The 22,470-nt window shown below is 44.4% G+C and overlaps 1 protein-coding gene across 1 annotated transcript in view; it reads left to right on the top strand.

Annotated features, from left to right (window-relative positions):
- Positions 1–14,144, top strand: part of LOC140481871 (protein mono-ADP-ribosyltransferase PARP12-like) — a 35,914-nt gene extending 21,770 nt beyond the window's left edge. The window contains exons 7-12 of the mRNA XM_072578461.1: positions 2,208–2,328; positions 2,493–2,589; positions 6,564–6,654; positions 8,655–8,785; positions 10,139–10,290; positions 10,976–14,144. Coding sequence (XP_072434562.1) covers positions 2,208–2,328; positions 2,493–2,589; positions 6,564–6,654; positions 8,655–8,785; positions 10,139–10,290; positions 10,976–11,235 — 852 coding nt within the window. The 3' untranslated portion in view covers positions 11,236–14,144. The remainder of the gene's footprint in view (positions 1–2,207; positions 2,329–2,492; positions 2,590–6,563; positions 6,655–8,654; positions 8,786–10,138; positions 10,291–10,975) is intronic.
- The last annotated feature ends 8,326 nt before the right edge of the window (positions 14,145–22,470 follow it).

Here is a 22,470-nt window from a genome sequence, read left to right as displayed (position 1 = left end):
TGGGTGTTGCCCAATCATGGAATCACACCTAACACGGAAAGATTTGCAGGTGGACTGGTAAGGGTTTGTGAGTAAAGTCTGTAAGACCTTGATTTCAAGCACTGCACATTTCTGGCCATTGTACCTCTGGAATCCTGCACTGGCCTCAGCTGGGAGTGCATCACACATTCATTGGAATTATATCACCGCTAAAGAGAGTGACAAAGGCAGGCCGAATAGATTAGGCTTTATTCCCTTGTGTGTGGAAGGTTAAAGTATGATTCACCTGAGGGGTTTAAAATATTTCAAGCATTAGACCTGGTAAATAGACAAAAACATTATTTAGATATGGAAGCCCAGAACAAGGGGTCACAGACTTAAAATCAGATCTAGGCACCTCAGGATAATGTCCGGAATAATTTCTTACTCAAAAGGGAATGGAAGTCTGGAATTCTCTTTCCCAATTCCCTCCCCCACCCCAGATAATACAGTTGAGATTGGGTAATAAACTAAACAATTCAAAAGTGAGATTGAAAGATTATTTTTGTTAGGCAAGGGTATAAATGGTTAGAGAACCCAGAAATGGAGTTAAGATACAAGTCAGCCAACAGGCTCATCCACCCTTCAATTAGATTGAGGACCTGATCTGAAGCTGTAGTTTAGCTATTTATAAAAATAATTTGAAGAACACTATATGCATCCTTTGATGTTCCAGCTGGAGGAATGCCCAGTTATTGTACAGAGGTCCAGAGTCATGTTATTGCAGAGTGCCATATCTAAGTTTCTATCAAAATAACATAAACCCAATGGCCCCCGACATTTCCTTCTCTACAACTACCACAGCAATCCCAGGTGAGTGTTGTTGCTTAATGCAGCGCAGAAATCCAAACATTGTGTCCAAGTTATGTTGCTTCTCAATTAAACTTTGTGAAAACAATGTTCCTCATGTATTGCTCACCACTGAAGTCAATTGAATGGTATGAATTGTTGCAATAGCAATGTGATAAATTGGACTCGGCAATGACAATGACATACCTTTGTGATGTTATACTGTCTTAACATCTCCACAGCGTTGTGTTATTATGTGGAGATCTGTCTGATATATGGCTACATCTTGCAAGGTTGCTCAGTCACATATTTATGTTTTTGTTGTTCATTCTAAGGTCTATTGTTAAATGTGATTGTGATTGGGAAACACAACTTGAAAGGGTTCAGAAAAGATTTACAAGGATGTTGCCAGGGTTGGCGGATTTGAGCTACAGGGAGAGGCTGAACAGGCTGGGGCTGTTTTCCCTGGAGCATCGGAGGCTGAGGGGCGACCTTATAGAGGTTGACAAAATTATGAAGGGTATGGATAAGGTAAATAGGCAAAGTCTTTTCCATGGGGTGGGGGAGTCCAAACTAGAGGGCATAGATTTAGGGTGAGAGAGGAAAGATATAAAAGGGACCTAAGGGGTAACTGTTGCACACCGAGGGTGGTGCATGTGTGGAATGAGCTGTCAGAGGAAGTGGTTGAGGCTGACACAATTACAGCATTTAAATGGCATCTGGATGGGTATATGAATTGGAAGGGTTTAGAGGGATATGAGCCGAGTGCCGGCAAATAGGTCTAGATTAGGTTGGGATATCTGGTCGGCGTGGATGAGGTGGACTGAAGGGTCTGTTTCTGTGCTGTCCGTCTCTATGACTCTATGACTTGGTGAAAAATCATAAGTGTGCTAAGAGCTACACTAATGGTCAGTTTAAACCAAATGAGTCTAGAAAACAACATGGCTTTCAATATCTGCCAAAAGTGATAAACAGGGACCCATTCATAGTGCTCAAAAAGGAATATGTTCAAACTTTGCATCTTCTTTTGAATCATCCTGGAGATAGGGGAAGCCTATGGTTTCTCTGCTGTTTTCTCCATGGCAATGCCTCAACCAGTTAGAGTCAACCTGTTGACCAATCAACACCATTTTATCCTGTACCATAAACTGTTGTGAATGTTCATAATTTGGCAGTCTTGATGGGTGCAACAGGAATCATCTGTCCTCTCTATTAAATTCTCTTTGCTGTCTGTTGGTATCAGAAGGAAGCCAGCAGAACCTCCTCCTGGAAGGCACAAGGATGAATTTGCTGAAGTTGTGCCTTTAGCATGGAGCCTTGCTGGGCAGGGAGAGCTAAGATTGGAGTGTGTAGCATCAGTTGCATAAATTCTGACTGACTGACTAAATTCTGCACGACAGGAAGGGCTGCACAGTGCTGCCAGCACAACATCCATTAACCTGGAGAAGGCGTATTTGGCAGACAGTAATGGGAAAGTGGAATTCACGGCTGGAAAGCATCAATATGTGCTGAGCTTTAAAGGTACAGTGTTTTTCAGAAAACTGGTTTAATAATTGGACATTAAGGAAATGTTGGTAAGAAATATGAAAATTGCAAGCGTTTTTTTTCTTGTGGAATAAAAGCCAATCGCTGAATTCTGCTTCTTCTCTCTTATCCTCCCCACATCTCTCCTGGCTTCGGTCCAGAAATGTGTCAGACAAACGTGCACATTGGGACTCAGAGAGCTGTCCGGAGGAGGCCCAAGTTTATCTCTGAGAAAGACTTGGAGAATCAGATACAAAAGTAAGTAACGCCTATCAACAGCCCAGCTAAGGAAGCTTCTTAGTCTGTGTCATCGAAGAGATAAGGAGTTTCATTGGGCACTGTCCCGGCTCTTCCAGAGAAATCTACAGTCTCTGATATTGATTCCATTAGCCAAGATCCTGTCAATCCTAGGTATTTTTCTGTTACATTAAGAAAGCATTTGAACAATTTGGCCCTGTTGTTGAAGCTATATTTAAGAGTTTCTAGATATTTTCTACAGTCAAGCCGTGTAGAGGTCCCCTGTGTTTCTGCAGTGATAATACCACCAGGCCATTGCCTCCCCTTGCTTCAGTTGCCATATTTCAGCTTTGGAATAACCAAACTGTTCTCCCACAATGCAATGCACTGCCAATAGGGGACAACTTTACTTTCCCTGCAGCTTTATCAGAGGTTGAGTGTTCCTCTGTGATCCGTCCCTTCATCTAGAACATTTTGGAAGGTCTCTGTCACTTAAACCATCCACCTTTGAATCAGAAAGTAATGCTTACCAATTCCCTGTGTTGTTGACTGCAAAGTCATACTTTATAACAAGGTTTCCCCAACTACATCTCATTATCTCCAATGGGGTTATGGAACAGACAACTGGGGCCTCAAGCTCTGGAGCAAAAACTCAGATTCGATAGTCCTGGGACCATTTGGAGGCCCATTTAAATGTATGCAATTCTTGTTTGCTTGTAGGTGCAGCCTAACCTAATGAGCTCTTTGGCTTGATCACTGACAGCAACTCAGACTGAGAAATGTCTTTGTTCTTTTTTCTGTGGCTGTACCCCTGCACTTTGAGCAACCCAGCCCACTCAAGAGACCCCAGACTTCCAACTTTCACTTGGGATGCACCACATGAATAACTAAAGTGAGGTTTTGGCAGAAAGGGGTTTGGGAAGGTTGGGTTGTGGTGTATCCAGAGCTCCTGCTATTTTGTGCAGAGAGTGATGCTCAAGGAGTAGACTGTGCCACGGGTAAGGTGGGTTTTAAAATAAATCGTGTGATTCATTAAATGGTGACTGGAGCTCAATGGGCAGCATTCTCCTCTCTGATTCAGAAGGTCATAGATTCAAGGCGAACCACAGAACTCTGAGCATGAAATCTAGGGCAATGTCCCAGTGCAAATCAGAGGGAGCACTCCTGTCAGGGGTGCAATGTTAATCTCCGGTTCCATTTATCCTCTCAGGTGGCTGTAATATCTTGCATTGGAGCATACTCACCTCTTCCCTGTTGTGATATTTATCTTCAACATCATCACTCAAACAGACTATCTGGTCATTATCACATTGCTGTTTGTAGGAGCTTCCCGTGTGCAAATTGGATACTGTGTTTTCTAAATTATCACAGGAACTGCACTTCAAAAAATGTTTTTTTTATATATAAAAAGCCTTGGAACATCTTATGGCCATGAAAGGTGCAATACTCAGCCAGGCTTTTGTTTTTGTGACAATAACCAATCTGTCAATTTTAAGTGCAGCTAATTCAAGCTGCTTTTCACTAACAGGCGATTTTTATCTTTGGTATTTTGATTGTGGTTCAATTCTGCAGCCAAGCTCCTGTAAACTTCAAGATATCTAAGCTCTCTGATTCTTTCCCTAGTTCCTTCTGATCTCAACCTTCAATATGCTCCTCAAACCAAGCTGTTCCACCAAGCCTTTAGTCAGCTGGCCTAAAGTGTCTTTATGTGGCCTGTTGCCTCAGGAATTTTATTACATTGCAGGTGCTATGCGAATGCAAATTGGTATATTGATAGAAACCCTTGAAAAGAAAGATTAGTGTTTCTGTCACACCTTTCACAGATTTGGTGCACCCCAAAGTGCTGTACAGCCATTGAAGAGTAGTTTCTGTAGTAATGTAGGAATCATGGCAATCAATTTGCAAATATGTCTGACAGACAGCCATGTGACACTGAATAGGTAATTTTTTTGTCAGGGTTGGGGACAAAAATGTTGTGTAGAATACACGAGAGTACAAGAAATAGGAGCAGGTGTAGACATTTGGCCCTTTTGAGCCTGCTCACCACGATCGTGGCTGATCACTGGCTTCAACTCCACTTTCCTGAAAGCTCCCCATATCTCTCAGTCCCCCAAGAGAACAAAAACTCTTCAATCCCAGATTTAAATGTATTCAGCGACTAAACATCCACAGCCCTTTGAGGTCGAGAATTCCAAAGATTGAGTGAAGAAATCTCTCTTCATCTCAGTTCTAAATGATCAACCCCATCACCTGGGGTCTGTGCCTCTATGTTTTAGATTCTCTGACCAGTGGAAACAGTCCCTCAGCATCTACCCTGTCAAGTACCCTTAGGATCTAGTCCATCTCAATGAGATCACCTGTCATTCTTCTGAATTCCAGAAAATATAGGGCCAATTTACTTAGACTGTCAGTATAGGTGAACCCCTCTCATGTCCCAGGACCAGTTCAGTGTACAGGGGAACCTCGATTATCCGAACGAGATGGTCGGGCACTGTTTCGTTCAGATAATCAATTATGCGGTTCATCGATTAAATGCCTTTCCTCTGGGCCTCGGGGTTTTAAAAGTCTACTCCCCGTTCAGGAGACTGCAGCAGCGCACAGCGTGTGAGACCCCGCCCCAACACCGCCTAACATCCCCCTAACACCTACCCCTTGCCCTCCCCGAGACCGCCCCCCCCGCCCCCAAACCCATTCGACACTGCCCCCCAACCCCACCTGACATCGCTCCCCACCCCCTGACACCACCCCGCCCCACCCCAACCCCATCTAACACCTCCCATCCCCACCCCTGTCCACCCCTGCGATCTCTCTGGGACAGCCGGACTGTACACTAACAACAACAACAACACTGCTGCTGTCTTTGTGGGGTAAGTCTCCAAACAGTACGTGCCCACACACAACCCTTTACTGTACTGTACCTTTTTGACAGGTTCCACCTCTGCCCTGTACATGACAATGTTGTTTAGATTATCTGGGGAAGGGGGGGTTAGTTTAGGGTACACCCCTCTGTGGAACTCCAGGGAAAGTGTGGGGAGAGAGTCAGCACGGGAGGTCAGTCATTTGGAGATGGTGTCTGTTTAATCACTGTAAACAAAAGATGAGATCACTGTTGGAAACACGTCTTTGATGTAATGTTTCTATTGGGACCTCCAGATCTCTTTCAGATAATTGGTATTCAGATAATCAATGTTTCTCTGTACTTCACTATACTGTCTCCTTCCCTGAGTATGGAGACTAACCCTGAACACTGTCCTCTGAGTGTGGTCACTCCAGGGCACTGTACAATTGTGGCAAGACATATTTCCTCCTGTACGCCAGCCCCCTTGCAACAAAGGCCAACAGATCATTTTTCTTCCTAATTGTTTGCTGGGCTTGCATGCCGACCTTATGTGACCCTTGTATGTCTCTCTATTACATTCCCAGCTACCATCCCCAACCCCACTGACTCCCATTTATCTCTCAGCCCTGACCCACAAGCCTCACTCCTGATGAAGCGCTTATGCCCAAAACGTCGATTCTCCTGCTCCTCAGATGCTGCCTGACCAGCTGTGCTTTTCCAGCACCACCCTCTCGACTCTGATCTTCAGCATCTGCAGTCCTCACTTTCTCCTGTCCCTTGTATGAGCACATCCAAGACTGTGTGAACATCAACCTTTTTAAAAAAAAAAAGTTACACCTTCCAAAGGATTAAAAAGAAACCGGAAAGAGGTGCCCTGTTCCTTGGAATAGGGGTTGTGGGAATGCCAGTGTGCACCTGAGAGGTCAGAGAGGTTCTTTGTTTAACGTCTTGTCTCTGAGAGCATCGCACTGCACTGGATCATAAGTGTAGTTACTGTGCTCGGGTCACTGGAATGATTTGTGCCCACTGTTTGTAATCATGGCATCAAAGGGTGGGTTGATGGTGGGTTGACTATCATTGATGGATAATTGAGCTTGAAGTGAATCATCTTTAATGTCCAGAAGGTGATCCCTGAATGTACCTTTTCTTTTTCCAGCCAAGGAAAACCTGGACAGTCAGGTAGCACTCGAGGAAAATCCATTCCAGCCAACTGGGATAAATCACTTGATGTGGACATAGAATATAAGGTAGACTCACTCAGCTGCCAATGTGATTATGGTATTGTTTTGCCTGAGACACACTATGGTATACCAAGTGTTGTTATACCAAACTCTTGGCTCAACTACTTTAAAGGAGAGGACCCTCTTAATGTAACTGAGCTTCTGCCACCGTCAAAATCACTAAATAGTCACAAAATATGATTATCATTTGGTAATTCTCCCCTGAGATCATTCAAATACTAAAATTTATTAACTAATCCTTAAATTTAATCCTTAAATTATTCAGGTTATGTCAAATTTGACCTATACTCTAGTAAATTAGACGCATCTTAAATTCTACTCATCCATTATTCCTTAGACTTCTTCACATTAGCTCTTCAGTTCTACCTGTTAAATACTTGAATTCTATTTATTCACTTATAAAATTCACTTAATCACTCACTAAATTCATACAATCTCCTTGGAATTAGTGCCATTAATTTCTCTTTAACTTATGCACATTTGTTTCTTAAGATGCTATTAATTTGTTCCCAATCTGTCCTCTTTTAACATTATAGTTACTTCTTGCAGTTTACTCATTCTCTGAATGAAGAAATGTTGTTCACTCACCCCAAAATTAGATTATCAAAATACAGAGGTCTCATCAGTCAAATTACTTTCATAGCCGCTTGAGCAACTAGTGGAAATTTCGGGTGAGTGCCTCATCGTAAAAGCCACACCTACAGTTTCTAAAATGGTGTGCATCTATCGCCTTCTAACTGAGGATGGGGTCTGTAGCAGGAAAGGTGCTCATTGACGCTCTAAGAGCTAGGTTTACAAGGTGGAGCGACGTGGTGTAAGGAAGTGAACTCAGGTAGATGAGACTTCAGAAATTGGAAGTGCAGTGCAAGGGCTTCAGGACTTTGGAGCAATATAATGATGATGTCATGCAGCTGCACCTCACCGCATCTAAATGGCACAATGTGGGCAGAGTTAGGACACTCTAGAAGAATCACATTAGAATGGGACAGTCTGGAAGACTCACATTAGCACACAGACGTGTGCAAATAAAGAAGATGTGTGTTTGGGAGATGAGTGTTAAAGATCAACCCTGGGATATCAACGATTATTGTGTATAACAGTATTTAGTATGAAGTTTAATAAATGTGTTTCTTTGAAGTCTAAGTCTAAAGATGGTTCTTTACTTAGCCTTCTCCTTGATAAATCCATCTTGATTCTCAAACCACACAATAAAACAGGATGGCTGGGCAATACTAGTTAAAGTCTAGAGCTGGAAGAGTTTGATGTGCAAGGATGGAGTGGAGGCCATAAAAGGGTCTAGATTTGGATCCAAAGTGACATGGGGACACCAGAAGTAAGAAAGCAGGAATAGGATCTAGGCAGTGGATGGCAACACTTGCATTAACCTTGCATTTTTACTGTGCTATAATGACCCAGTGTGCTTGCCAGAAACAAACAAGATTTTTGATATCAAGCCATGTAAGGAAATACGAGGGCAGGTGACCAATAGCTTAGTCAAAAGAGATCAATTCTAAAGTTTGGAAAATGAGGAGAGAGGTTCACAGAAGGAGTCCAGAGCTTAGGATCTGGGACTGTAGGCATAGCCACTCCACAGCATTGAAGGAAGGGGAAGAAGCACAGGAGTCAGAATTGGAGCAGTGCAGAGATCCTGGGTGTGTGTTGGTTGGGTTCGAGTTTTGGATACGTCGGGGCAGGTGTATTACTGGACACTGACAAGGAAAAGCGGTTATAGGTATGTCAATGCGTAATCAAGGCTAGATAAGGCAAGCTGGCTGATTCAGGGTCAGAGTGAAACCACATTAAATCAGTAGCATGGTCGTCTCACTGAGGGAGGCACAGCACAAACCTGAGAAGATTAACATCAGGAAAAATTTAAATGTTTATACGCACAGCAACTTAATGGATACCAACTGAGGCTAATCTGTAGTAACATTTCAATGTTTGCTGTATTTAAGGGTGCTCTGTCCCCTGTGCTCTGAGACTCTGATCTCTGATTCTGTCTGCAGCTTGTTCGAGTGCTTGAGTCTTCAGAGGAATATAAACAGGTGCAGACCCTCTTTCAGCGGACAATGAGAAACAGTGTCATCCAGAAAATTGAGCGAGTCCAAAATCTGGCTCTTTGGGAAGTCTTTCAATGGTTTGTAAGAGATTTTTTCTTAAGTATCTGTCTTCTTCTTATCTGTGCTGCAGCAGTGAGACGGTCTGTGTTGGTGTGTAAATATGTGTGTGTTTGGGTATGTGTGCGAGTTTAAGTGCGTGTGTGTGTTAGAGTGCATGCGCATTTGGGTCTGTGTGGGGGGGTGTTTGGGGGCGAGTGGGGTATGTGCGCACGCTTATGCATTTGCAGGAGTGTGGGTGTGTGCATGTGTTTGTGTGGGAATATGTATGAGCGTGCATTTGCAGGGGGTTGTGCACACGCATTTGCAGGGAGGGTGTGTACGCATGTGCTTGTGCAGGGGGATGTAGATGCACGTTTGTTGGGGGGGAGTGTGTGTGTGTGCACATGTTTCCGGGGGGTGTGTGCGTATTTGCAGTGGAGTGTGCACGCACATGTTTGTGGGTGGGAACTTGTGTGCGCGTTTGAGGGGGGGAATGAGTGTGTGTGCGTGCACCTGTTTTTGGCGGAGGGATGTGTGCGTGCACAAGCATTTGCAGAGGGGGAGCATGTATGTGTGCTCATTTACGAGGGGGGGAGTGTGTATGTGTGTGCATTTGCTGGGGGGAGTGTGTATGTGTTTGCATGCATTTATGGGGGGAGTGTGTGTGTGTGCGCGCGCGTGTGCATTTGTGAGGGAAAGTGTGTATGTGTGTGCACACGTTTGTGGGGTGGGAGTTTGTATGTGTTTTGGAGGTGGCTGGGGGAGGCTACAGAAGGAAGAGTCTCCTTGTTGCAGGATAATTAAGCTAAGGGGCTGTTCCTGTGAATCTTAACAACAAGGGAAATGTATCCTCCTTCCTCGACTCCACATCCCAACCTCACTCCATATTCCTCCCCAACCTGCCTTCTACTCCCCACTATGCCTCTGACACTCCCGTCTCTCAAATTCTCCTCACCCACTCTCCTGAGCCCCTCACCTCCCTGAGTTCCATGTTCCTCAAGTGCAGCTTCCTCACTGACTCTTCCTCTTCTCCCACTTCTCCTCTGGCCCCCAACAACCCTCTCCTCCTCCAGAACAAGAAAGCACCATTTTAAAATCATGGATCACCCTTGTAGGACAGAGGTGAGGAGAAATGTTTTGCTTTTGAGGATTCAGGACTCTGCTTCAGAAGGTGGTGAAACTGTGATTGTTGCATTTCTTTTTAGCTGCAAGTAGGTTGTTCCTTCCGAGGAAAGGGAGTTGAGGGTCGTTGGGGTAAATGTGGGATTTGAAACACAAACAGATCGGCCACGGGCTTAAAGAATGGCGGAGCTGTCTTGAGGGGTTGAATGGCCTGTTTCTGCTCCTTTTTTGTATGTTAGTATGATCTTGTTCTTGTACTTCTGAGACAGGCAGAAGGAGCAGATGACAAAGGCCAGTGGTGGTGCAGATGTGGTTGAGAAGCAGCTTTTCCATGGCACGGATCCCAAATTTATTGAGGCCATCTGCCAGCAGAACTTTGACTGGAGGATCTGTGGAGTTCATGGAACCGCCTACGGAAGAGGTACCTGCACATTCACAAAGCAGTTGTCTTTGTGGCTGTCGTATGTTGCCGCGAGTGTGGCTCCGTGGGTAGGCTCTCACACCTCAGAGTCAGAAGATAGTGGGCTCAAGGTATTCTCAGACTCAACCTCAAAAGCCCATGCTGATTCTCCAGTACTGCATTACTGAGGGAGTGCCATACTGGCGTAGGTGCTGTCTTTAAATTAAATGTTAAAGTGGGGGAGGTCTGCTTTCAGGTCAACAACAAAGATCCCTGATCAAAAGATGGGCAAGGGAAAGCTCTTCTCTACTGTCCAGGCCAATACAGAGGAACCTTGAAGGACACAAGTGGGGGGGGGGGGGGGGTGTATTTCGGTCGGTTAGTCAAATTCCAGATAATCAAATGCCGGACACCATAGTAAGCCAAACATTGGGACCTTGCGATCTTGTTCAGATAATCCAAACTTCGGTTAATTGAATGCCAGATAATCGATGTTCCTCTGTACTTAATTCTGCAACCAACATCACAAAAACAGACCATTCACTCTTTATCTCACTGCTGTTTGTGGGAATCTCCTGAGCACAAATTGACTGCAGCATTTCTGACCTGATAGCAACGATGACATTTGGAAAAGGGACTTTATTGGTTATACCGAGGCTTGGCTCCTGAGGCACGCCTTTTAAATGTATCTGCTTTCTTTCTTCAGGAACCTACTTCGCTCGAGATGCGTCCTATTCCCATAATTACTGTCAACCAAGACAAGGAGCAATGACCATGTTTGTTGCTCGGGTTTTGGTGGGGCAGTTTGTGAAAGGAGATTCCAGTTACCTCCGGCCACCCTTAAGAGACGGCTCAAAGTCCAGCTATTACGACAGCTGTGTTAACGACGTCTCCAACCCCTCGATATTCGTCATCTTTGAGAAACACCAGATCTACCCTGAGTACGTGATAGATTACAAAAGTTAAAGTGAGTCACTGTGTGAGCTGGGCAGGACATGGCTGAGTCCACATCTGCAGGTGTGAAGGAACCTGTTTGTAACTTCATCTCACTGTCTCCCTGTGAAATGGAAATATTTAAAACAGATGTATGATTGGTTAGAAATTCATCCTTTTTGGTTCAACTGTGTTGGCCTCTTGTCTCCCACTCAGACCAGAGCTGCTCAGACCCTCTAAGTCATAGTTATTTTTGTAACAATTTTTTATACAACTGAGTCGCTTGCTTGGCTGTTTTAGAGTCAATGACATTGCTGTGGGACCAGACACATTTCAGGCCAGTCAGTAGACAGAGAAGTTCCGAAAGGAACCAGATGGAATATTAGTGCAAGTGTGGCAAATTTATAGTCATTTAAGCTATGTAGCTTTTTAATTACACTTATTTTAGTTGGTTGTGTTTAAATTTTCCAGCTGCCTTGGATGACATTTCATTTTAAGTCTTCATTGATTATTAATCCCGGTTTCTTGTCCAGGAATATAATCTCTGTGCTACATTAACATCTCACATCTTTCACTTAGGAATGATGAAATGTACTGCACTTTCTGGTAAATTCCATTCTTTTGCAGTGTCACAGTGCTCTTAAAGTCATGCTGACAAAATAAAGACTGAAGAAAAGAAATTACATAAAAAAAGTCAGATGCTGGAAATCTGAAGTCGAAACCGAACCATTTCAGAGAGCGCTTAGCATTGGTGGAAAGAGAAATGGAGACAACAGTGAGGGATTTATGTGTCTCCTGGCCAGGGAGTCAGGAGCAAACCAGTCTGAGTCACTTCCAACCTGATTTTTATTGGGAAGCAATTTTATTACAATAAAGGCATATATATCCTGACTTCACTCTAGCCCTGTGTTAGTAAGTATCTCTGCGCTGATAAATCAATAAAAGAAATTGAGTCAAATGAAAGGGTGAGATCTGTTCTGTCTCAGCAGCAGCACCGGGAGTGGTGGCCACCACTGGAACTGCAGCCAGTCAGGAACAGCAAAGTCAGAAAGGAGGTGAGTGGGGTTGGCCTTGTCAGGGCCAGTCAGTCTGCCCCCAGAAAGGTTGGCAGGAGTGGTGATGGGGCTGGTCTCGAATGCAGGTGAAGGTTGTCAAGTTTGCTAAGGCTGTCACCTTAGGGCAAACCTGGCAGTCTCTCTGGGCCCCTCCACCTCCTATCACCACTCGGCAGTAAAATGCTAGCAATGGCAGGATGGTGACGGGTGTGTCACTGTCTCCAGCCTGCGGAGTGAAACAGCTTTCTGAGGCCTCTTTTTGTTTTGCGCTCAACAGGAGGAATGCAAGAATTGCAAAGTTTCAAATGATCGCAACAGGAAAAGAGGGTGCTGGATTCAGTGTGGCTGAGGGCATTGCCTTAGGAAAAACTGCTGAGGCTCCAGTATAGGCTTCCCAAGCCTCTGGCTGATGAAGAAAGGTGCCAGGATTCAACACCCTTTTGGTGTGCAGCTAACAGGTGTTTTTGAATTTATGGCTACCACTTGTAGCGTGTGTAAATGAGCCATGTCATAAGCTTGATTGATTCAAGATGATTCTATAATTGAGCAGCACTGGCTGGCCAATCCCAAGTGTGCTAATAGCCAGAATAACAACCATAGTCATAGAGTCATACCAACTTAAGATTTAGTAGCGCTCAATATTTATGATTGCTGGAATGGGAGCACCATGTCCGTAAACAAAAAGAATAAGTTCAAGCCTTGCACCTTTCCTGAGTCACACAGGAGCTTAGAGGGTCTTAGTTCTCTATTGCTTTTTCCATCACAACACCTTGACTAATCAGAGTTGACATTGCAACTAATCAGGAGAAAGTGCAGATGCTGGAGATCAGAGTCGAGTGTAGTGCTGGAAAAGCACAGCAGATCAGTCAGCATCCGAGGAGCAGGAGAGTCGACATTTCGGGCATAAGCGCTTTATCAGGAATTTCCGAAACATCGATTCTCCTGCTCCTTGGATGTTGCCTGACCTGTTGTGCTAATGGCAACTAATCAGCACTCTTTTTTTTCTCTCAGGTAGTAAAAATCCTGACTGCTTGAAATTTGGCATTCTTGTGTTTGTCCTGATGAATGCAAGACAAAAGCTTTGGCTAGGGGTCTCCCTTTTCAGCTAGATTCTAAGTATTATCTTGACTCTCCACACATATGAATGAACTGACGGCTTACGACAGTATGGCTACCATTGCCAACTGGAAAGGTTCCTTGTTGGCAAGCCATCATCAGAAATTTGGCACCGCTATTCTTATTACCTCTTTCTATTCTTTTAACTATACTGAGTCATTGACAGAGCTTTTCAACAAAGGGGAGTTCCAACAACAATAGACTGAATTTCTAAAGCTCCTTTAGCATCGTAAAAATGACCCAAGGTGCATAACAAGGAGCATTACAGCAAAAATTGGCACTGAGCTACTCAAGAAGATATTGGGAGAAGCAACCAGAGTATTCATCGAAGAGGTTGGTTCAAGGAAGGTTGTAAAGGGTGAGCTAGGGATGGGATGGTTTAAGAAGGGAACTCCAAACCTTAGGCCCAGGCAGTAGACTATCATTTAGTGAAATGATAGCATTCACAATGTACAGGAGGCTAGAATTAGAACAGTGAAGTGATTAAGACAGGAAAAGAGGGGATAGCTTTTAAATACAAAATCACATTGGCTACTTGTGATTGGAACCATGGTCAGGAAGAATCTCATAGTCATTGAGATTTGCCTGGTCATGATTCCAATCACTACACTACTAAATAAAGCTAAATAAAGGTGATGTGCTTTGTTTCCTGGATTTTGATGTGTTTAACTAGCTGTGGGGGCAGAAATATTACCTAGAACCTTGGTTGTTAATCTGTTTAACTGTTGCAATAAAACTAACAAATAAAAATAAATGCTCTCTTGTAACCTCTGAAGTTGTTTATCTTTGTCAGATGCACTCTATGCTTGCCACTCCCAGTCACAAGTCCTGCAGATACAGCCCATACTGAGTACAACAAACAGTGGGGGAGTTACCTTCAAGTTTCAAACAGAACACCCTCTCTACCATGTGTGAGTACTTTGAATTAACAGCAATTAATCAAGGCTGTCAGGGATGTGCAACAAATATTGCAAATTATTAGTTCTAGTACTCACAAGGTATAATGCTAAAAGGTGGATGTCCCTCATCTAAATTTTCAGGACCACCTTTCCTGTATTTCTTCCTCCACATCCTCTATGGAATGTCATTCAGCTGCCTGGATGCAAAGTCTCTGACTGGAAATTGACTTATCAGTCAGGATCATGACAGAGTGGTCTCCAGATTTGGAGGGTAAGATCTCTGTGAAGCACGTCCCCAGCTTTATTGGGCTTGGCCAATATTTTGCAGGTGATATCACTGAAGATAAATTGGAATCAGTTTTGGGCCCTTTCAATTAGGTGCCGAAGGTCCCTTGGTTATGTTTTGAAGAAGAGTGGGGAATCTTTGCTGGTGCCCTGACCAGTGCATAATCCTATAGATACAGATCGCCTATCTCTTTGTGGCTTGCGGGATCATGCTTTATACAAATTATCCACTGCATTTTCCCACATTATGACCATGACAACACTTCAGAAGAATGTCTTGTTTACTACGGGATTGTATGCATTCTCTGTCAGTGTTCAGCCCCTGTTGATATTGGCTGTCCTGATGTGTGTTTTTGACCAGCTGCAAGTTTCCTGTTCAATCCTGTGTACATCGCCCTGATGTTCCAGCTTGCCAGCCAAAGAGTTGGCATCGCCTGTCTTTTTGTTTGTTTGCCTGCCTGGGTGCGATGCATTCCGTCCACTGCTGAGTAAAACCTGAAGCTTCAATCGCCCTTTGAAGCAGCCGGATCTTGATGGGTCAGCAATGTTACTGAAGCGATGGTGGGCGACCAGTGGGGAAGGATGGCTTTGAGACAGCTCAAAGCACCCAACCTCTATGCCAGTCAAGTTGGCGTTTCACATGTAGCTGCTGTCTCCTGTGTTGTTTATCACTCTGTATGAAACCGGACCCCCCCCACCCCACCACCCCACCACCCCAAAAGAAAACCTGGACAACATTTATGGAATCTATCTGTCCAAATGTCAGTGTCCTGCTCTTGACCCCATGGCTTGAGTCCTGGGGAATAGAAAGCTCTGTGCTTTCCACCAGCTTGTTTATGGGAGCTGCCTGAAAGTTGAGGTGGGAGCAGGAGTAGGCTAGACTCCTCGAGTCAGTCCGTCATTCGAAAAGATCATGACTGACCATCTACTTCTCCCGACCATCACTGTATCCCCACATGTTGGTCGTGTCCTGTCCAGAGCATGTTCAATTATTGTATTTGTGCAGCCCTCTAGTGTTGCAGAGATTCACCACCCCATGAGTGAGAAATTGCTCCCTATCTCGGTCCGAATTGGCCAACCCCTTATTCTAAGACTACATGCCCAGGTTCTAGGCTCACCAACTACATAGAACATAGAACATTGCAGCACAGTACAGGCCCTTCAGCCCTCGATGTTGCGCCAGCTTGTGGAAGCAATCTGAAGCCCATTTAACTATTCCATTTTCATCCATATGTTTAGCCAATGAACCTTTAAATGCCCTTAAAAGTTGGCAAGTCTACTACTGCTGCAGACAGGGCATTCCACATCCCAACTATTCTCTGAATAAAGAAACTACCTCTGACATCTGTCCATATTTCTATCACCCCTCAATTTAAAGCGATGAAATATCCTGTTGACAACCACCCTGCCATGCCCTGCAAGAGTATTATAGGTTTCAGTGAGATCACCTCTCACCCTTTGAAACTCTGGAGAACATTAGGATGGCACAATGGCTCAGTGGTTAGCACTGCTGCCTCTCAGCTGGGTTTGATCCCACCCTTGGGTGACCGTTTGGAGTTTGCACATTCTCCCTGTGTCTGCGTGGGTTTCCTCCCACAGTCCAAAGATGCAGGTGTTAGATGGATTGGTCATGCTAAATTGTCCTGTAATGTCCAGTTATGTGCAGACTAGATGGAGTAGCCATGGTTAAGCCAGGGTTACGGATGGAGTGAATCTGGGTGGGATTCTCCTCGGAGGGTTGGATGGCCTCTATCTGCACTGCAGGGATTCTATGATTCTAATGTAGGTTTAGTTTCTTCAAAGTCTCCTCTCAAATCAGCCCCAACATCCCAAAGGGTTAGTTTGGTGAACCTTTGCTGCATTTCCTCTATCAAAAGCCCAAATATAGAGATCAGTTTGCCTTCAGAGTCAGTTCCGGTCTATTTTTACATTGTGCACTCCATTAGCTTTCAACTGTGGCTGAGTGTCCACAATGCAATGAAGCTGTTTGCCCATGGCTGGGGGTTTGGCTGCAGAGCAGCAGGGCACGCTCACAAGAAAAGGTGCTTGCTTGACATTGATGACCGAGGTGTGCCACGTCCCCATCCGAAAGTCGCTCTGCGCGGACGATGCTTCACAAGAGTTCCTTCACCAGCAAATAGATAACCTCTCACCCCTGTGAAGAGTTTGACCGTCAGTGCCTGGAAGACAAATGTCACGGTGCGGGATGCTGACAACTGGAAGACAGTCGCTGATGTCTGTCATCTCTGGAAGCTGGCACTTTGGAAAGGCTGTGGAAGATGCAAGTAGAAACAAAAGGCTTAGCTGAGTGATGAGGACCCCAGAACAAAGAGGCCAGTGAGCTGTACACCTCCTCAGCCCATCGCCTCCCTCTGTAGTGAATGCAGCAGAGTTTGCTCTGCCAGACTGGGGCTTCTGAGCTGTCCCAGGTACCGTCATCTTACAAGATGGCAGATTACTCCAGACATGCATACTAATAATTGCTATGGAACTAGGCCTATCGATTTGAGTTTTCCCTGTGTCCATTTAGGGAGGTGGGTTGGCTGCCAGTTTGGAACTGTCACTTCAATGTTATTTCTTTCTCCTTTTAAAATTTTATTCTACTTACCCCTGCCAAACCTTCCGTCATGCCGCCTTATACATCTCCACTCTCCAGCATGCTGCTCTCCCAAGTCACTAAGCCAACCCTTTTAGTACTTATCAATCTCCCAATCTTCTTATCACCATCCCAGGTGTGACTGTCTGTTGGATAAGCCTGCAGCTTCCCTGTCTGCCTCCCCCTCCATCTTCTAACAAGCTCAGAAAGGCACTGATTATGAGCAGCAGCTTCAGTTATCCCTGACATTCCTGCCTAGCACCCAGCACAGGGGCTAACTTCACCAATCTTACTCACATCAACTCACCCCACTGTGGCTGATGTGCATTCAGCAAGTGGATCAGCTCTTACTTTTGACACAGCTCCTTCTAGAAGGTCCATTCATTTGTGACAAGGCCCCTATTCTGCTTTATCTTGTTCGTTTAGCCAATACTGTTACCTGTACATTGAGATACTGGTCTGGAATATCTCAGGCTGTGGGTATCTTCACATACACTGTCCCCGAGGCTGCTGCTCCATATTTCTAAGTGAGGTTCTTCAATTCCTCATGCATGTAACACTGCTTTCCTTACACAAGGTGCACAGTAAGTTCCCAAGTTGCAGAATTACATTTTATTTTGCTCAAAAGCTGCATGAATCCATGTAAGATTCTGTAAATGCGTTTTTTAGATTAGAATCAGTCTGAACATTGTGGTATAGAAAGCCTCACACAGGGCACCTCACACCTTCAGTGCATTATCTGGACCAACATGACACCAATTGTTAAAGTTCACTTGAGAATGTAACTTTAAAAAAGTTTTGCGATTTACATATGAAAGAACTGAAACCAACATGCCCATTCTAAAAGATGAGGGACTTAACAAACAATCCAGGTCTTTTTCAATATATAATTTCAGTTACTTTTTAGATTAGATTACTTACAGTGTGGAAACAGGCCCTTCGGCCCAACAAGTCCACATCGCCCTGCCGAAGCATAACCCACCCATACCCCTACATCTACATCTACCCCTTACCTAACACTATGGGCAATTTAGCATGACCAATTCACCTGACCTGCACATCTTTGGAATGTGGGAGGACACCGGAGCACCCGGAGGAAACCCACGCAGACACGGGGAGAATGTGCAAACTCCACACAGTCAGTCACCTGCGGCGGGAATTGAACCCGTGTCTCTGGCGCTGTGAGGCAGCAGTGCTAACCACTGTGCCACCGTGCCGCCCACAACACATCACACTGTAAACTTTTTCTATAAATTCTGTGAGCATGATCTTATACTCCATAACCACCTGACGAAGGAGCAGTGCTCTGAAAGCTAGTACTTTCAAATAAACCTGTTGGACTATAACCTGGTGTGTGATTCTTAACTTCTCAAATCAAGTTTCCCATAGTCTTACCAGATTATAGGGCTGCTTTCTCATTAGAGAGAGATGACTGGTGGTGGTTTAATCTGAGGGCCACAACACCTCAGGCAAGGGGAGAGGTTGAGAAGGACAGTCCTTCATGGTAGTCCCTCAGGCAGTATGGGAATTGAACTCATTCTGTTGGCACCATATTACTTCACAAATCAATGGTCCAGCCAATTGAGCTACAATGACACCCAGGTTCCCAAATATAGCTCTCTGGTGTGGTGTTGGCAAATACAGCTATCTGGTATGGTGTCTCCCTTCATACACTCATTGCAGTCAAAAGGTGTGGTGCTTGAAAAGCACAGCAGGTCAGGCAACATCCGAGGAGCAAGAGAGTCGACATTTCGGGCACAAGCCCTTCATAAGGAATGTCGGGGGCTGGGGGGAGGGCAACAGGGCTGAGAGATAACTAAGAGGGTGGGGATGGAGGGATTGCAGACTGATGTCTTCTCTCCTACTGATGTCAGAGTCCAAGTGATCAGTTACACCACCCTGATTTATATGAATCTCATCATGCCACACTTTCTATCCATAACCATACAGTGGGTGGTCTGATCGAACTGAAACTTGGCTGAGGTGTAATGTGGTGTGCCAGTTGTCACCAAACCATCACTTTCCCTGTCCCTCCTACTCCTTTGGCATTTTCTCTAACCGTTAGCAGCTTAGCGCGTCCCAGCACAGCACTTCTCATCTTCACTGTTTTCCTCCCTCAGCTTCTGCATTAAGTGATTCATCCTTGGCGACTTCAACCTCCAACACATTTCATCATATTCCTTCCCCTCTTATTCCACTGCCCTCTGAACCTCCTCCCAAATTTCCCCAAGCCAACCCATAAATGGCGACAAGGGCAGAACAGAAGCTCAGAATTCTGTTCTCGCAACTCATCTCCTGAATCTCGAAAGCCCATCCAGCTTCTATGAAACACAAGACAGGATTGTACTGGAATGTTCCCAGTTGTTTGAATGAGTGCAGCTTACACAACACTCAAGAAGCTTGACACCATTCAGCATAGAGCAGCTCACTTCATTGGCACCACATCCACAAAATACTCAGGACCTCCACCATCAGCTGTAAACTTGGCTACAGTGCTCAGGCCACAGCTGAAATACTGGCTAAGACACAAGGACTACGACGTTTCCTCTCCTAATTCCAGGGTCAAACTAAAAGGCTATATAAGGCAGATCCGTACATAATGGCAAAACTATGACAGATCTGCTTCACAAGCCAGAGCAGCTATGCATAGTTACACCCTTATCCTGGTTGGAAAGTGATTGTTTCAAAACATATTCCATTTTAAGTCTCTCAAGAACAGAAGGCAGAAATTTAGAAAACCTTTAGGCCTTGGTTTGATCCCCAAGTGATTGATAGTTATGAATGGAATGTGTTCAAGTTGAAAAACGATTCATTGATCAACGTCTGATCTTATTAACACAACTCACAGAATCCTGTAAATTTGCACAAGATCTGATTAAAGACAGGATTGTATTAAGCATAAGAGATCTTGCAGTGACAGCATGTCCACTGAGAGAGACAAAACGTACTTTCAAGAAAGTGATCATCATATGCAGAACTGCTGACGTTTTGAGTCAGCAGTTAGAGTATATTCATAGCAGAATAAAGCATGCTTCACATTATGCTGATAGACATGCCAGGTCCAAACAGCATCATAATGATATGATGGATAGGGCAGGATATGAATACTACAGAGGATATCATCCAAAAGGGACAAAGGCATGTATTTTGTGGAGAAACCAATGTTCTCACTACAAGAAGACCAATCATTTTGCATAGAAGTATATGACTGAAAGGAAACACAAGCAATGGCCACTGGAGCCATGACAATAAGCTGAGATACACTCAGATGGAAGATGAACTTTTAATTGTACTGCCTCTTTAATTTAATAAGAATCCCAAGCTGCAAGAATTAATGGATGTGTGCGCAAGACCTGGTCTGTAAATTCTAATTTTATTCTCCCCACCCACCGCTTCCTAAGGATATTTCCACCATTCAGATTGCAGTACCCTACACCTTCATCCCTTTAGAAGGGCCTGATTTCCTGGGAAATAAGGAATGTGGGTGCACAAAGGTATGTGAGAAATCCAGTGTGATTACCAGGAATCAGCGAGGTCATTTAGTCGTCATTCTAACAGATCACAAGCTTCTGTGAATTGGAATCTGTCATATTTCTACTCAGAACAATATTGTCATAGAATCCCTACAGTGTGGAAACAGGCCATTTGGCCCAACAAGCACACACTAACCCTTCAAAGAGTATCCCACCTCGACCCATTCCCCTGCCCTATTACTTTACATTTCCCCTGACGAATGCACCTAACCTAAACACCATGGGCAATTTAGCATGGCCAATTCACCTGACCTGCACATCTTTGGACTGTGGGAGGAAACCCAAGCAGACACAGGGAGAAAGTGCAAACTCAACACAGTTACTCGAGGCTGGAATTGAACCCAGGCCCCTGGCACCGTGAGACAGCAGTGCTAACCACTGAGCCACCGTGCTGCATTACATTCATGCCTGTGTTTGCTGATTCACTTTGTGCAGGTATTTGCTTTATACCCAGTTACATGGGCATATGGGCATTCATATTTGGATAATTCTACCTACAGTACACGGACTGCAGCAGTTCAAGAAGGCAACTCACTACCACCACCACCACCAATTCAAGGGCAATAAGGGACAGGCAATAAATGCTGGGCCAGCCAGCAACACCCAAATTCCAAATGAATAAAAAATATTGTATTCCAGATGTTGTATTTGTTTAATGCCAGTAGGGGGAGCCACAATAAAACAGTTCAAAATCCTTCACCTAATTATGCCTGTTCATCACAATGTAGTGAAGAGGCTGAATCTGTTAAAGTCTTGCTGTTGGCACCTTTGCCCTTTCTGAATCTATTTACATGCACATATATTCTGCGTACCATACAGCATTGCAGGCTATAACATTCACTTGCCTGAGAGTCTTAGGAAATGTCAAGTAAAACTATCCAGTTCATTCACTTTGATTTACTGAAGGAAAACTGAAGTGTGAGAGTGTATATTCTGTTTTTTTTCTTTCAAGGTGGAGTATGACACCTAAAGTTACCTGCTCCATCGGACAAGTGGAATTATTAATCATCACTTGTGGCAAATAATAAATAACGATGAAGTCGTTTGGATAATAAAATAATGGTTACTACACATTTAGGAGTTTCATCTGGCTATATCACTATAAGAGATAAATGACTTAGGTCTCATGTTCGCATTTTTGCCCTATGTGTTCTACATTGCACCAATTGAAGGCCAATGCAGCTGGAGGAACAGTGTGTCATTTTAGACACTTTGCAGCCTGCTGGTCACAACATTGAATTCAACAAACTTCAGGCCGTGAACAGGAATTGAGAGAGTCAGGTAGTATATTAAAGAAGAGGAAAAGGTTGTAATCTCTGGATTACTTCCAGCGCCACGCGGTACTGAATATAGGAATAGGAACATAGGTCAGACCAAAGCGTTAAAGGATGGTATAGGAAGGACGGGAGGGCTTTAGAGTTTTGGATCATTGGGACAGCTTCTGGGGTGGGTGGGACATGCCCAAGCTGGACTGTTGCCCCTGAACCACAATGGGTCCGTTGTCCTTGTTGTTGCTCATGCTGCTGGAGAGGTTTTAACTGACTTATCCAGGCAGGGGTGGGGCACAAAATATATGAGAAATCAAGAGGAAGGTCCAATTAGATACAGAAGGATAGGACAGGCCAGTTGGTGGAGACGGATAAGACGTGTGGGAGGTCCAGAAAGCTAAACCATATCTATTTTAATGCAAGGGGTTTGACTGGTAAGGTGGATGAAGTTAGAATGTGAATCAGCACAAGGGAATATGATATTGTTGCAATCACCAAGACATTGTTGAAGGAAGG

Source organism: Chiloscyllium punctatum, chromosome 10, assembly GCF_047496795.1.
Source record: "Chiloscyllium punctatum isolate Juve2018m chromosome 10, sChiPun1.3, whole genome shotgun sequence".
NCBI classification, from domain to species: Eukaryota; Metazoa; Chordata; class Chondrichthyes; order Orectolobiformes; family Hemiscylliidae; genus Chiloscyllium; species Chiloscyllium punctatum.
Note: the sequence above shows the minus strand (reverse complement) of the source record. Positions and strands in the feature narration are given on the sequence as shown.